The sequence below is a fragment of the Macrobrachium rosenbergii genome, chromosome 5 (genome assembly GCF_040412425.1).
Source record: "Macrobrachium rosenbergii isolate ZJJX-2024 chromosome 5, ASM4041242v1, whole genome shotgun sequence".
Classification (NCBI taxonomy): Eukaryota; Metazoa; Arthropoda; class Malacostraca; order Decapoda; family Palaemonidae; genus Macrobrachium; species Macrobrachium rosenbergii.
In genome coordinates this window covers 40,674,776-40,688,968 of record NC_089745.1, presented here as the reverse complement: position 1 = coordinate 40,688,968, position 14,193 = coordinate 40,674,776, and the positions used below count along the sequence as shown (strand labels likewise).

Genomic DNA, 14,193 nt, shown 5'->3' with positions numbered 1-14,193 from the left:
ATTCAAGTGGACTACATACATACATTTTATAAAGCATAATCATGTGTTCGGCTTTTCTTGTTTAGAAGTGCCAAAACAACATTCCCATTTTTGCTTTGCATTTTGCCAATAGTATTGCTATTTGATCATTGCATAACATGTTCCTATTCAACATCACACCAAGGTCTTTAACTGCTTCCTTATTTGTGATTGTCTTGTTGTTAGGTCCCTATATGCATATATCATTCCTTCTTTATCACCATAATTTACTGATTCAAATTTATCAGAGTTAAATACCATCCTATTTACCTCTGCCCATTCATATATTTTGTTTAGGTCTCTTTGTAGCGAGTTCCTATCTTCATCACAGGTAATTTCTCTACTTATTCTTGTGTCATCGGCAAAACTTCTCACTACCAAGTCCTTAACATTACTATCTATGTCTGCAATCATAATAAAAAACAGCAATGCAGCTAACCCCGTACCTTGTGGCACACCGGATATTACCTTAGCTTCATCTGATTTCTCATCGTTTGCAATCACTATCTGTTTTCTGTTTTGCAAAAATTCTTTTATCCATCTTCCTACTTTGTCCACAATATCATGTTTTCTAATTTTTTTCACTGATATATTATGGTCTACCTTGTCAAAAGCTTTTGCAAAGTCTAGGTACACTACCTCTGTATCTTTTTTGTTTATCATATTTTTATATATGTTTTCATAGTGGGCTAACAGTTGGGTTTGTGAACTTTTTCCGGGTACAAAACCATGTTGTCAATATTAAACAAGCTATTTTTCGTTAAATGTTTCGTTATATTTTTCTTCATTACCCTTTCATAATATGTGATGTTAGACCCACAGGCCTATAATTACTTGCCTCTAGTTTTGATCCACTTTTGAAAATAGGGGTGATATATGCTAATTTATGTTCATCATAAATCTTGCCTGTATCTACTCCCTGTCTTAATAATATTGCGAGTGGCTTTGCGACAGAATGAACTACTTTTTTTAACAAAATGGCAGGTACGCCATCTGGTCCAGCTGCTGATCCATTTTTAATTTCTTTGATAGCCTGCACAATATCAGCTTCACTAATATCTATGCCTGATAAGTATTCACTATTTTCATCTCTTGTTCCTGTATCATTATCTTCATTATCAATTCTAGGGGTAAATTCTTGCTTATATCTTTCTGCTAATATGTTGCATATTTCCTTTTTTTCATTCGTTAATCGCCCTTCGTTTTCTTAGAGGGGCCTATTTCTACTCTTCTTTTATTCATCTTTTTCGCATATGAGTAGAATATTTTGGGGTTTTGTTTGATATTTTGTAGGGTCTTTTCTTCTAAGTCCCATTTTTCATTTTCTTTTGATTGTATAATCTTTTGTTCTGCAGTTTCTATCTTACTTTTTATGTCCATCACTTTCCATGCATTCTTTTCTCTTGCAAGAGTTTTTTTCCACTTTCTGATTTTCTGGAACAAGATCCTTCTGTCTCTTGGTTTGCATGACTGGTGTTTACTTTTCTCCTTCGGAATATATTTATCCAATATTTTCTCTAATATTTTATATAATATATCAGTATTTACCTGTATATTATCACTTACGAATGTTTTCCCAGTCTTTTTTTAATTCTTCATTTATTTCTGACCATTTTATATTCTTACTATAAAAATTGTATTTTCCAAATCCTTCCCACTTTTTCGTCTCTGGCTTATCTCTGTTTTCACTTGCTTAGGAACGGACTGTTAATTCTATGACGTTATGGTCTGAAATACTCATATTATACACTATTATTTCTTTAACATAGTTCACCTCATTCACAAACACTAGGCCTAGAGTATTATCCTTTCTTGTTGGGAGGTGATTTATTTGCTGAACATTATGTTCTAGTAGCATTTCTCATAGCTTTTCAAATTGTCTCTTATCTTCTGAGCTACTATTAGTCTCTTCTTTATAAGTATAAATACAATAAGTATAAATACAATAGAATGAATAGGAGATTGTGGTTGTATTTATACAACCACAATCTACTATTCGTTCTTTCCAATCTACGAAAGGAAAGTTAAAGTCTCCGGATAGGGGTATAGTCCAGTCTTTGTGATTTCTACATATATTATCTAATTTGTCTATTATTATGTCAAACTCTTTAGTATTGGGGGTCTGTATATTACAATATTCACTAATTTTTCAGATCCAAATTCTACCGCAATTATTTCACATTCTGTGTTACTATATTTCTCACAGATTTTTTCTTGATTAACGTCTCTCCCATATATCGCGGTTCTCCCTTGATTCCTATTTTTTCTATCTGATCTATAAGTTAGAAATCCCTTTGTCTGATCGTCACTGCCAGTCTCTTGGGAACACCATGTTTCACTTATATTCATTATATCTATTTTTTCATTTTGGGTTAGTTCTTCTAAGAACTCTATTTTTCTTTTTGAGTTACTTGAAACTAAACCTTGTGCATTCATCACTATGATGCTCCCTCCCAGCCCGAGAAGAACCCTAAAAGAGTTCAGAGGTCTGGTTAAACAAATCATTTATAACTAACTAACTATGATGGTCTGCTTGTTATCCCCATTATCTAATATGGGTAATAATAAGGATTTTCCCATGCCTCTTTCCTGCTCTGATATGTTGTTCTTTTCCTCATTTCCAGAAATTCAGGCATTAAAAAATCCAGCTTTTCCAAAATGTTTGATCTTCCATCTTTATATTTATTCATTTTGTGCTTATATCAGCATTTTTCTCTATATCTGCACCATCCCCTTGCATCATAAATGCATTGCTTGTTCCTTGCCCTGTACCCATCACCATCTGATGGACGTTGCACCGACCTAGGTGCTGATGCCTCATATCGTGATGCTGACATTTCATAACGTGGTGTTGGCTTGCTTTTTTCCTTCGTCTCATATTCTTTATTCCTTTCTTTATTTGCTTAATTTTGTCTTTGATTTTTGATATGTATTTGATTTTGATTTTCATTCTTCATGGCTACAGGATGCATACATCTACATTTCTTGTTGAATCTGCACCCATTTCCTTCTCTCAAGTTTTTGAATATTTTTGGATGTAGATGGATGCATTCAACCTCATAGCCGTCTAGATATGCACATTTGCCATAAATCTCATAATTGTGACATATCTTGGGATGTTTGTAGTGACATCTTTCACCGAATCTGCAATTCCCTCTTTTCAAAAGTGTGCAGACTGTGTCTTTCTTTTCTTTTTTTTTCTTGCTCTTTCCTGTCAGTATGTACATCCAGGTACAACCTCTTTGGGATTTTATTTTGTGTTGTCATGTCATAGTTTATTTCTTCGTATGTATGCTGTTGTATTGCCTCATGTATAGAGTCTATGAGTTTCTCTGCATCCATACTCTTATCCTGTTCTTTGTTTTCATTATTGTTTTCTATCTCTTCAATCTTATTTTCTTCTTCTATTCCGTTTTCCTCTTCTTCCTCTTCCTCATCTTCTTCATCCTCTACTATCTGCACATTAAGTCTTGACTTAATAACATTGTCTATCCATATAAGACATGTTGAGCAAAATACTTTTGTGTCCTTATTTTTATTTAGCTGTACTTCTGCACATGTAGGGTGAGTTGGTACGTGACATACATAGCATTTCCTTATCAGGTTTTGTGGATTTACAATGCTATACCACACATTACATAGACTTGAATGCTTTAGGCATTCGTTTTCCTATTGCATCAATCAGTATATTCACTATATTTACCTTGTTAATTTTCTTTGTTGGAATGTGTTGATTGATGTACATTTTCTTTGTAAGCCTCTTGATCACTTGGACTTTCTTTGGTATTCCTTCAATTATTTTCATTATGTTTTCTGCTGACTTGTTCCAGCTTGAAGGATCATATCCTTTCAATATGTCTGTGAATGTTTTTGCATCTTTTTGGTTGGAGTTGTTATTTATCTCGGTGATAAGAAACCTTAGTTCCTCATTTGCCAGGCCATCATATTGTTTTTCTGCAAGGCAGGCAAGATTTCTCCATTTCTTACCACTGTTGTTACTAGACACTTCCATGATGTGCAATTTTTAAAAATTCACTCGAAAAAAAACCACCTTAGTCGACGTTTTATTGTGCTATTCTGACATTAATCTAATCACCGACAGTTCACAAACACTTCTAGCTATATATCACCCGCTATTCGTATGTTATACGCATGATATCGGGTTGATTAAACAGATCAAGAACAAATACGTCTTCACACCAAGAACGGGCACTGAGAGAGTCTTCAGACCAAGAAGGGGCACTAAGAGTAGTTGGCTCACTTTAACTTGCAGAGGTCTTACATAGCTCACTTATTGGATGGGTATGCTCTGTTAATGACTAAGAAAACTATGATGCAGAAATTGCTGAATAAATACACATGGGGCAGTTAAATATTTGAATGTAGCAGAACCAATTCAAGATAAGCTGAAAAGAAGCCTAGGCTGATTAAAAAGAACAGCAGATATGCAAACCTTTCCTGTCAAGTCCATAAGAGAGCTATCAATCAGGCCTTAGCCTTTGGATAACACCATCTTGTTGATTAATGGCCTCTAAATTGAGGGAAAAAATGTATATTCCTTAAAATTAAGTATCTGATGCATCAGAGCATTCACTTATCACAGAAAAGTAAATTTGTCTACTATATGACTTTCAAACATGTTTTAGACTGTCTTGCAAATACTGGAAATAAAAGGACCATTTCTGATGATACCAGCTGGAAGAATCTGCCACAAAGCTAGGTTTTTCTTAGTACAAATCTGGGTGCCAGCACAATCTCTTATTCTTTGACCCAATAGAGGATCCTGAGAGCTGTTTCACAATAAATCTTTCTAATCTGGTTCTTCCTTGATTTAGTTACAACAGAACAACAACAGTGCCAATCACAAGGTCATCTACAGCATTCAACACTTTCTTAGCTTCCATGAGTTCTGACGCGCTGGATATCTCCTGATGAATCCTAAACCTACCATTCTCGTCATTCATAAGCACTACCCATCTTTTGGTGGATGCATTTATGAACAAAAGGCCCTCTAAAATAGAGAATACAGTACTAGAGAACCTTCAGCTAACGGGATAACTGGTCCTTCCACTAGAGAAAGCCATTCATGTACCTTTTAAAATTATTATTTGCTTCCCAGTGCCATCAACAAAAGTTCAATACGGTCCATCAATAGCCTCCTGAGATGGCTAATGTACATACAAACATCTGTATGTGGATAAATTCTGAGCCACTATCCATCATCTTAAGCAGGGATGGACGCAAAACCAAAATTATTCGTTGGACAAAATGAATGAAATAAACTGTCCTCACTTTTGATAAAAGTAACCTCACAAGACTGACAAACTTCACAATACCATATTTAAGTAAAATCTATCAGCATCCTAACAAGCATAACATCTTCAAATATTGTAAAAAATAAAGTACAAGAAATAAACATTCATAACAGTATACAGTATAAGAATATGAAATTCAGCATACATTCATTTGGAATGTTTTGTCCTGCTAAGTAAGACTAGTAGCAACAGCAACAACAAAATTATCACAATGTATTTTGATGATATAAATGAAAGTAAATGAACAACAAAAGAATATTACAGTACCAACCTGAAAATTAATTCTTGAGAATTAAAGTGCAGAAAGGAGCAAGTATAAACTTCTCTCTTATGAAACTTTACATAACAAACTGAGTTCTACAAGAAGAGCATTTGATAGATGAAACATTCACCCTAGAAAGTTTCACTCACACTTAATTATATATTTGCTACAATTAAATCTATTCAGCATTTGGTTTACCCACTCCTAATGATCAATTAACGCTACATACTTACAAAAGTCTTGCAATTTGTAGAGACATAAGAACTATTCCAGAAAAAGGGAATCAAACACCTCTGGGACCTTCACAGAGTGTTTGATCTCAGTCAAATCTCTAAATTCCTTGCATATTTCCTTGCAACGTTTTGTTCTCTACAGTCAAGTGAATGAATAATTAAAGACAAGTCTGAGGATATGGTCAATAAAACATACAGAAAAACTAAGAACCGAAACCTATACAGGCAGAAAGATGTTGGAAAGGCCTAATGACTACTCAACAGAATACAACACCAAAAAAAGTATAGTAATAGGTACTAAACAATATGAGAATAAATTACATAATTCCTAATCATTCACACCAAAATAACCACAAAAAAACAAGTAAAATATGACTACATTAACTTAGTAAAGGAATCATGAAAACAAATGAATTAACAAAACAGATTATGTAACAGCACCCATAAAAAGAATCAGCTTTCAGTGAAGAATAACAGTACAAGTTGGATGAAATTTCTTGATTCATTCCCACCAACTTCTATTCTTTTAGTGGTAACTTCCATTTTAAATGGTCTGTTTCTATAATCATGCTGAGGAAGATCATTTTACTTATTTTCAAACTACTGTAGGCTATCCTTTTCAAAACTGTTGACCATACAACACCATCTGAATTTCATATTGATTACAATTGTTTATAAGACCCTTCACACAGCAATAATTGTTCCAAATTTCTAGGTGCAAGGTGAACTACGTGAAATGATATAGTTTACATTACACATCTAACTACTCTATTCAAGAATAATGGTTAAAGTTATTGTGCAACTGGCATGCACAGAATAAAGACTAGCTACCCCTTTTATGAGTGATATATGTTGTACATAAGGTAATTTTGAAGAAGAAGAAGAAGAAGAAGAAGAAGAAGAAGAAGAAGAAGAAGAAGAAGAAGAGAGAGAGAGAGAGAGAGAGAGAGAGAGAGAGAGAGAGAGAGAGAGAGAGAGAGAGAGAGAGAGAGAGAGAGAATAACCAATCCCTCAGTTATCTGGACTTCCAATATCTGCACCACATCATTTACAGCATTTTTTCCATCACCACCCCTTATGCACAATTCCCTTTTAAAATTTTTATATATGTATTCAAAATCACCTTCATAGAATGCTTAATTGCCAACATAATTCATTTATGTGTATCTTAAGGCTGTGTTTCCATGCCATTAAGTGAACAAAATAAACAAAGAAGCTTTCACCTTCTGAGGCAGGTTCCACTTGCATTTCACAATAACTTCCAGGAGTTACTCACTAACACAAAGATCTTGCAGGCACTGATGTAAAGGAGAGAGAGAGAGAGAGAGAGAGAGAGAGAGAGAGAGAGAGAGAGAGAGAGAGAGAGAGAGAGAGAGAGAGAGAGAGAGAGAGAGAGAGAGAGAGAATTAACATTAAATAATTGTATCTATTTGTAAACATAATTAAAATAAACACATTCATCTAAACAAAAGAAATTTGCACAACAAAAGAGAATGGTAATTAAAATAAAAAATAAAAATATGCTGCAGGGCAAGTGCAGAACGACGGAAACTGACTCCTCAGACAAAAACAAACCTAACCTTTCCTAGAATGCCATGTCCTGACCTAACCAGACCTTACCTTCCTAACCTCACTTAGGGTGCCGTGCCCTTACCTGACCAGGAGGGCTTTGCTCCCCTAGAACCCTGCCCCCAGATAACACTAATCATAGGAAACAATGGACTAAACTTCTATTCGGAGTAGCCTAGTGTCGGGGCCTGATCCCGTCGTTCTGCAAACTACCCATGATTTTCAATGCTTCGTGACATGATCTAACCTTGAAATAATATGCACTCACCTCTTCCCCTTATACTCTGTATTTTCAAAACTGCTTTCAGATATACGTCAAAGATCCAGCCTAGGGTAACCTTTGACCTACGTATGTTGGGAGGTTGCTCAGTTGAAGATCAGCAAGGCTTACGATGTTTACATTAACCTATGGCCTGTAGGGTAACTTAGCTGAAAAATTCTTTCATCAACATTTAACGAATATTAGTATGTAATACTGAAAATAGCTGGACACACGTCGTTCTGCTATACAAGATGTAACGTTTGGGGTGGGGGCAGTTTATAAAGTAAGATTTACCTTATCGAATGAAAAGATTTTATGTAAAAGAGGAACGCGACAGTTTCGAAGACCTCAATGGAATTTGTTTACGCACTGGCGTTCCGTTGCTATGGTAACGATCTTCTATGTTTTATCTATAAACCCGGACCATCGACCAGTCACGATCACGGCAAACAGGGTTTTTTAGTTAAAATCATGATAACAGTGGATAAAATAAGTTATTTTTCATATAATTTTCATTTTTATACATCATATGCACCCACCAGACTAATAATTTTTCTCGTACCATGTAAATTAGAATAAAAGTGTTCAAAAGATGACATTATGACGTTTACTGTAAAGTGCTTGTATTCATCTGAGTATCAGTTGAAAAATATGCAACATTGTTCTTGTACAGAATTCATACAGACATGCTCACATTTTGACATCCATTATATTGCTTGCCTTCATCTTAATTCTCAATACATGTCCGAGCTTTTGTTTTTGTAAATCTTTGTAAATGGACAATTTATCAACAGATACATCACCCAAGTCACTGGGATTTCACAGCATTAATACGTATGAATATAAATTTGTATTCAAAGTATGGTACGCCCTTTAATTATTACACCACATCTGAAAACATTACTTCTTAACTGCAATCTTTTAGTAAATAAATGAACATATTTTGAAGTTTCCCTCCAACCTGGTTATACAGGCTAAAAGAGTTTTACTGCCATTGCTTAAAAATAATTGACCATGTTCCATAGTGAAGTAAAATTTTACGCAAGAAACTTTTAGTTAAAAATGTTTCATCGACTTAAAGGCTAGGCCATATATATCATAATCAGATTTGGTCCCAGGCCAGCCTTGTAATTCGCAAATCACACTTATATCCCTGATGTCTGTGATGTACAGTAACGTAGCTTGGAACTCATTGATATACCACACGAGTGTTCCCAGATGCTGATGAACCAATAAAGGTGAAATTTCCTTATTCGGTCTATTACAATAAGAACGTAACTTTTGATGTTTTTATACATCAATCATACCTTGTGGTTCATTTGATTTCAATTTTTCTTTATTTCCAGAATTTGTGGACTGAGTATGTGATTTTCTGTGTTTGACGATAGAATGGAATGGAAGGGAACAAATTTAGGCCAAAGGCCAAGCACTGAGACATAAGAGGTCATTCAGTGCTGAAAGGGTAACAGAGCAAAGTGATCTAAAGGTGCAACAGGAGGGAAACCTTGCAGTTGCACTATGAAACAATTGTTAGGAGAGGCTGGAAAGTAAGATGGAGGAGAATGTGAACGGAAGTACAGTAAAAGGAATGAAAGAGGTCACTACTGTAGGCCAAAGGGACAATGCAAAGAACCATAAGTATAGTAATGCCAACAGTGCACCGCTTTAGGTACAGTGACAGCACTCATCAACATATATGGTTGATAAGACTAAATCATCCATTTTCTGTCGAATTTTACAAAATCTCGTACACCACCTATTAAACTTGCATGTATTTGTGATTGAATGATTTTACCTTCAGATTTTAATTTGCAGTGATATACGTATTACATCTCACATATGGGCCACTTTCACTATTGTTCTTAATCCATTTTCTTTTGCTATGTATTTCCTCCAACAATCTCTCGATTTCCTATTTTTATAAAATCTAGGCTGTCAAGCCAAGCACTGGGGTAGTTTGGCCACTAAACAATAGAGACAGTGAAGAAAGAGTTGGAGTTGTTGGACGGCAAGATAGAGATATAGAAAATAAATGCAATAAAGTAAAAGATTTAAACATAGAACTGAAAACCCACAGTTGCACTAAGGTCTCGATCTAGTTTTGTGGTAGATGGTGCATCAAAATAATTTGGTCTATAATGTCTGTGGCAGTTTGTCTTGTCTTCATTGTTTTATTGTCAAATTTATAGTATATGCATAGATTGCCATTCATCATTAATGATTATGAGCTTTGAGTAAAATACCATAGGAATTGGTATATTTGATCTGGTCAGGATAGTGGCAGCCTTGCCTGCTTTATCTGCATTTTCATTCCCCTTCTGCTACCTAAAGTAGGTAAATTATACAACATAAACTGTAAAAACATTTACTAATATAAGTTGGATCTTCAACAGAATGCTTTCTATATTGACAACTGCAAAAAAATGTCCATTCTCTGCAAAAGTATTAACAATTTAAGGCTCAGATACATACTCACACCAAGTGATCACCACTGAACAATGACAACGGAATGTTCTTAATACTAAGGTAGGCTATGACATCCACTCATCTCTGCGTAAGGCAAGAACAATTCAATGCGTCATCAATCTTCAGACTAATCTTGTAGTGTCTCCTACAGTTGCAAGGAAAGAGGCCTAATGCAATACATAATAGCAGGAACAGTCACAATTCATTCAAAACTTCAGTAAAATCACTTAATGACACTGAATTCATTACACCTGCAGTTTTATCCAACTCTACTGGTGATAAAGTTAAGAATTTTCAAACAAATTCTTAAGTGGTTTACATCTTTAAAAAAGATGATTCAACCAAAATGAATTATATTTGCACTGCACAAAATTCAACAAAAATAAAATCAGTCACTACAAGAGATTGTTAACTAACAGGAATAATATCAATCACATTAAAGGTCTCTTTTTATACTTCATCACAATCCTGTTCAATACCAACAATAACCATTACCAACAACCAGTAACACTACAATCTGTACTCCTCACTGAGTTTTATTTCACAACCCATTTCTACCTTTAAAAATACTTAGCCATTTCGTAACTTTCCTCTTTTTGGCTTAATGCCCAAGAAACATAAAACAATGAACCCAAAATACAGATCATAGTACATGTATTTCAAGTTGACAAACTGAAGAAATACATCAAGAAAAGGTAGGTACTGCTGATCATGTGATACTCCACTTCTACAGGAATACTTTTTACAGTGAGCAAGAGTGTTGTAGTAATAATAATAATAATAATAATAATAATAATAATAATAATAGTAATATTAATAATAATAATAATAATAGATTCCCCAAGCATCATTTCTAGTAAAACAAGTCTTGAATCAAAATGATTATTAAGCAGATTCCCATATAATCATTTGTTTTCTACTAAAAACAACAAACTTTTTCCAGAATCAAGTAAATGATTATTACCAGAGCAATTAATTTAAGATCACCAATTTTTAAGCTGTCAAATCAGACAAACACTGATATAATGCTTAACTTGTTTTCTTTAATTGAATTCTGAGAAAACAGCTAAAATTCAAATTTATTTACAGATGCATTTCATTTGTATCAGAACAATAATCTACTGCAATTTTGACTAAATGATAAAAAGAACAAATCCATCTACATGGGTAATGTACCAATGCAGTATAATAAGCACACATGGATATTCTGAAGCTTGAGGAATGAAGGAACACTCGGGGAAACCACAGTGAAATGTGACCTATCCATAGGTAGGAAAAATCACTGTCCATATTGCCAAAAAAATACCTTAAAAAATATATCACCTACAACTTCAGTATCAGTGCACTTGAATGAAACATGTATACAGTATCTGGTCTTTTCTATTTCAATATGATCACTTAATAAAATACGGTAAAGTTACAAACGTAGTCAGACTATTTCATAAAATACAACCATACCAATACTGATTAAAAAACTTCATCATACATAAGTTTCCATAACCATGTATTTATTAAACGTTGTTGTAACCACAGTACACATACTATCACAATAAATCACTACACAGTGAAAACAATTAACCACCGGAACAGCATCACATAATATCAGAAACCTATAAACTAAATTATCCTTAACAATACCAAGAGAAAAATTTCAAACTCATGCAATGCCTCCACTTTCAATATCATGACTGCTCTTTAAAACCACATTTTAATTGTACAATATTAAAATTACATATCTGAGGGTTATTAACACCAGAACTCTTCCATACAATATCAAACAAATACAGCACAAAAATCTGGTGGTTCAGGGATGATAAAACATGAAAAAACACTAATGTACAAGAGTATGCATTATGTCAATCATGATAGACAGCTATCACTAGACATAAAACGTCACCATAATCATACTATTACAGCCCAAATGAATAATGTAAAGAAGTTATAAACTTTGGATGGATGAGAGATTAAGATCATGATGAAAATAATGCCATAAAAAAACAAGGGTGAATGATACAGACTTCCCTCAACCTTAGCTGAGGGAGACACTGAGATTAAGAGGTGAACTGAAATGTTAAGCACAACGGAGGGGGAAGCCTTGGATGGAAACTGGGACACAAAAGAGCTGGAGGAGTCACAGAACTCTTGTTTTGAGTCAGAAGATTAAAATATAGTTGGAAATATGGCATCCACACAAGTGCCACAAAAATGAATTCTTGACTGTGAAACAAAAAAAAAGAATGAGTTACTTTGCTGACTAAATAATTGTGAAATCACTATAGCCAGCATAAAAAGCAGTTTCTTTTAATGAAAATAAAGCCTCTCGATTTCTATTTACACAAATCAACTCTTCCTTTATAGATATACAATTTGCAATGGATTTTTCCCTAGCTTTGATAACAGGTCAAAGCATATGAAATAACCTTTATGAAAAGTAGTGAAAGACATTTCCTTTAAACTGGTTCCCTTTCTATACAATTACAAGAATTACAATTTAATTGATTAAAAATATTGTTCCTGGCAGCTTTATGTGTCATTATGCATAGCATCTATTACTGCACTGATATTAATCATTCACTGTTACATGCAATGTACATTGGCCTTATGGCAACTATGAAATACATGTACCCTGATGATCAACAAAATGCAAAGCGAACAGAAACTAATGTAAACAACGCAAGTGACTTTTTATTTTCACATAAGAAAACAGTTAGCATTTGATTTACATTTTTGTACTAAGCTCTGATTTCACAATTAATACAAGTATAGCATAAAAAATTATGCTCAACAGTTTATAAGAGCTAATGAGCACTTTCAGTAACTACTGAAGTATGATACCACACGAAGCTCAACAACCACAAGGTAGGATGTTTTCGAGTATCTTAGCTTACAATACAGTAGCACAGTGACTACAAATGTGTGCATGACAACCATAATTTAAGTTAGTGTAAAATATTAATTACTGTAGTTTATACAACCATATCTGTGATTACAATACAGTATACATTTTTCACTGAATAGAGCAAAAATCTATCAGTCTATCAATTGTTGTTTTATGGGATCAGAGTTAATATCACTAGTGTTTTTATAGGAAATGACATAGAAAAGGAAGGAGTATATTCGTTATTTTTCGTTATTTTCTTTCTTATGAAGAAAATAGCAAAAGTCATTAATCTATTACAGTTTTATGTTGGTAATAGCACAAGGCTTAGGCTTAGTGATTATTTTATTTTATATTTTTCTACTTTTGCTATGATAACTCCATATAACTTGATTGTAATAAACACCCAAGTACAACTTTTTTTTTCATATCTACAATAATAATATGCAGACATTTAGAATATTTCTATTTTTTTCAAATTTAGTCCAGGCCCAACAAACAAGAAAAATGAGGAGGGAAGGAAGGAAGGAAGCAAGTTTAGCTTGACCTGAAAAGAAATAAAACCCTGCCTTTTGTAGGACAGTTGTAAGATTTAGCAGTAGAAGGCAAGCAATGGTCACCAAACTGTACACTCCAAGGATTATCAACTACCACAAAGTAACACTGGGAACAGGCAGGCTGATAGTTCTGAAAATACTAGGAAAGATTTATTTTGCTCAATTCCTTGGTCAAAATTTTTAACTTAAATTACTCGTGAGAGCCAAGTTTCGGTCTGCTAAATGCAATAAGTTCTTACAGTTGGACGTGTATTCCATCCTAAATGTTTTGGTCACATCCATCACTTAAATCATATGATGGATATACTACACAGGATATAAATACTGTACATTCAAGGAAACCAAAGAGCTGTCTTTGAACAATAAATGCTCTAAGTGAAAAAAAATGAGTCCTGAAACTATTGGCGCCTCGCTGCTTCCCTAAGTTTCCAAAGGGTAATCATTTTGAGGCAAAAATGCTTACCAGAGCAGAAACGCTTACTCTGCATCCGAAGACAATGTATTACCAGTCCAATGGGGTACCTTCAACCTTACCCATCCCTGTGTTATTCTTTCTCTGAAGATTACTGTCCATATGTCTTACATAAAAAGCTTGTAGGGTCTCCTAAACATACTTCTTATTGGTTCCAAAAG

The 14,193-nt window shown here is 34.0% G+C and overlaps 1 protein-coding gene across 7 annotated transcripts in view; it reads right to left on the bottom strand.

Annotated features, from left to right (window-relative positions):
* The window catches only part of LOC136838708 (intraflagellar transport protein 74 homolog), a 67,588-nt gene extending 59,505 nt beyond the window's left edge, over positions 1–8,083 (bottom strand). For 3 of the 7 annotated variants that reach the window (XM_067104117.1, XM_067104119.1, XM_067104124.1), the window contains exon 1: positions 7,666–8,030. Coding sequence is in view for 1 of the 7 variants with exons in the window: in XM_067104123.1 (XP_066960224.1) it covers positions 7,052–7,076 (25 nt within the window). In the remaining 6 variants the exon portion in view is untranslated. Of the gene's footprint in view, positions 1–7,051; positions 7,127–7,665 lie in introns of all 7 variants that reach the window. The other 4 variants (XM_067104123.1, XM_067104125.1, XM_067104118.1 and 1 more) reach the window with 4 other exon arrangements.
* Between the last annotated feature and the right edge of the window lie 6,110 nt (positions 8,084–14,193).